Source organism: Prenolepis imparis, unplaced genomic scaffold, assembly GCF_030444845.1.
Source record: "Prenolepis imparis isolate NDT839.2.m4 unplaced genomic scaffold, iyPreImpa1.0 SCAF_14, whole genome shotgun sequence".
NCBI classification, from domain to species: Eukaryota; Metazoa; Arthropoda; class Insecta; order Hymenoptera; family Formicidae; genus Prenolepis; species Prenolepis imparis.
The window spans coordinates 90,736-93,035 of record NW_028141172.1 but is presented as its reverse complement, the minus strand read 5'-3'; the positions used below and the strand labels follow the sequence as shown (position 1 = coordinate 93,035).

Below are 2,300 nucleotides of genomic sequence, written 5' to 3'. Positions count from 1 at the left end.
ACGCGTTCTAACGAAAAATTGTCAAAGGAAGAGAGATTGTGTCAAGAGCTCGGTAAAATAAAGGATCCCGCTTCTGATTCTCATTATTACATTTGTTACAGCATGCCGGGGTCCGAAGACATCGAATCGATTCGAATGAGTTGTCCGAATGCTTTGATATTTTGTCAAGGCAAGAGAGTGTGCACTACTAGACGATTGTGCGAGGTGTCGCGATAACGATGAATTGCGTGTAAAGCGTGTGCACATTTCTTTTCCTTTCCTTTCCTTTCCTTTACCTTGAGTAGGCGAATTGAAGGCCGATCCTATTTCCGACGACGTGTCCGTGCTCGACGAACTGTGAGCCGGCGAGGTTTGAATTCGCAGCGGCGTAGCATAATCCAGAGCGCACATCACTACTTTCTCCATTCCGCTGAAATCAAGGATGAATATTATTCCCCCGCGTTATATACGTAATATACTCTGATTTCTCGAAGCAATCGTTTTTACAGCACCGAGAAGTGAAAATTATTAGTCACCGTTATATACAAGGAAAAATTAATGAGTACAATTATCTTAACTAAAATAGTAAGCAAACTAGAAGCAACAATGTAGGCACTTATTATAATTTATAATAAAGAAAATAAAAATCCTACCTAGATTCGGTTTTCCCAGATGCAATGCCGGAAATTGATTCATCCATAACTATTGCGGAATCGTTATTCCTTTCAACGTTGATGGTGGGAACCGAGGACGATTCTTCCATCTCCGTCTTGGTAGGCAATCCATTTTCATCCTCAGTCTTGTGCCTCTTTTCATATTGTTTCTCTTTGTCGGAATCGTGCGAGCTCTTTTCGACATTACCGCCGTCTTGGTGACTCAATTTAACCAACTGTTGCAAAGCTTCCAAGACTATTTGTCGATTGGTTTTCAGCATTGTTAACTTGTGCGAGATAGCGAGACGTCTGTCGGGCACGACGGCCATCAGATTGAATCTAATGTCTTGCAACTGTTCGCCCGTGGCCATGCCTAAACGATCGGTTATGACGCGTCGGAATTGCTCGGTCCATTCCTCGTGCTCTTTCCACGGCCCGTGATCCATGGGATAGGGTTTCAAGCCATCCAGTTCGAACAGTCTGCCGTTTATCGGTACGTAGCTCACAAAGTGAAAAGCCTCGCCGGTGAATCGGCCTGTAGAGACACCGGTGTTCTTGTCTTGCCGCCTCTTGGCCTGGGGCATAGCGTGCGAATTGTGCGCGCAGGCTAGCTCCGGTGTATTACCGATCGCCCAGCCCTTGTTCTCCGGACACATACCAGAGGTATGCATCTTCAATCGAGATAGGGTCGTACCCAAGTGAATATTCGGACAATTCAGCAGAACCGATAGCAACGCGTGAGTCGCACAGCTGTTGGGCACAACCTGTTTTGTACAATAATTATGCAAAAATATATATATATATAAAGATTATACAAATAATAGATCAAGATGTAAAACTGTATGTAAGACCTGCTGCGCGAAGAAGATGTTATTGACAATCTCTTCATCCTTGACAAAACTCTCATCCTGCTCCACGACCTTCCGTCTTGATCGCCGTTCTTCGATCCAGCGGAATAGAAAGATGAAACCGTAGACCGGACCTTCGAGAGATTTTTGCAGATCGTAGATCTCTTCCACCTGAACGCCCTTCACCCCAAAGTCTTCCAAGAGTAGCGTGAACAAGCCTTGAACATGTCATGCGTGAAAAAATTTACAATTTTCAAGTGTCGCAAAATTTACGGCGCAATAACGCGCGCTTCTTAAAAACTATAAAAGAGATGCACCAAAATTGACACATTTTATTGACAGACATTATATTATTTCTCATCATTTTTCACCAATGTACCTGGATCGCTTTCTAATTCTAACCAACCCTCCGTCAAACGATTAATGTCAACGGGCATCTTTTAACGTTAACTCATCGGACACGACATACGACAGAAATGAGTCTCCGGATAACGTAGATTCATCGAACTTTGACAGCGAGAGTCGCCATGTTGCTCCAAATATTGCACCAAAACACATGTCACATGACACGAGTCACGTGATAGCGCGTCGAGAAAGCCGCGTTTCTAAACGGCGAATAAACTTTAATGAGAAGTAGCTTTTTGAACGTTAGGCCCTGCGCACAATAGAAAAAATATTAGGAATAGGAATAAATATTAAACATTAAGCTGGGAACACAATGCTAAGCGATAGCGATAGGAATAGCGATAGCGATAGAATAATATCTAACCTCTGTTCCGATTGGTAAATACTTTTTATTCCACCAATAGAACAGAGAATA

The 2,300-nt window shown here is 43.1% G+C and overlaps 1 protein-coding gene across 1 annotated transcript; it reads right to left on the bottom strand.

Moving 5' to 3' along the window:
* Positions 1-6: 6 nt before the first annotated feature.
* On the bottom strand, positions 7-2,038 carry Calypso (ubiquitin carboxyl-terminal hydrolase calypso). Its single transcript, XM_083054415.1, has 4 exons — positions 1,860-2,038; positions 1,484-1,698; positions 633-1,396; positions 7-409 (listed from the first exon to the last, which is right to left on the bottom strand). The coding sequence occupies exons 1-4, from the start codon at positions 1,915-1,917 to the stop codon at positions 22-24; spliced, it is 1,425 nt and encodes a 474-aa protein (XP_082910541.1). The 5' UTR covers positions 1,918-2,038; the 3' UTR covers positions 7-21.
* Positions 2,039-2,300: the final 262 nt, after the last annotated feature.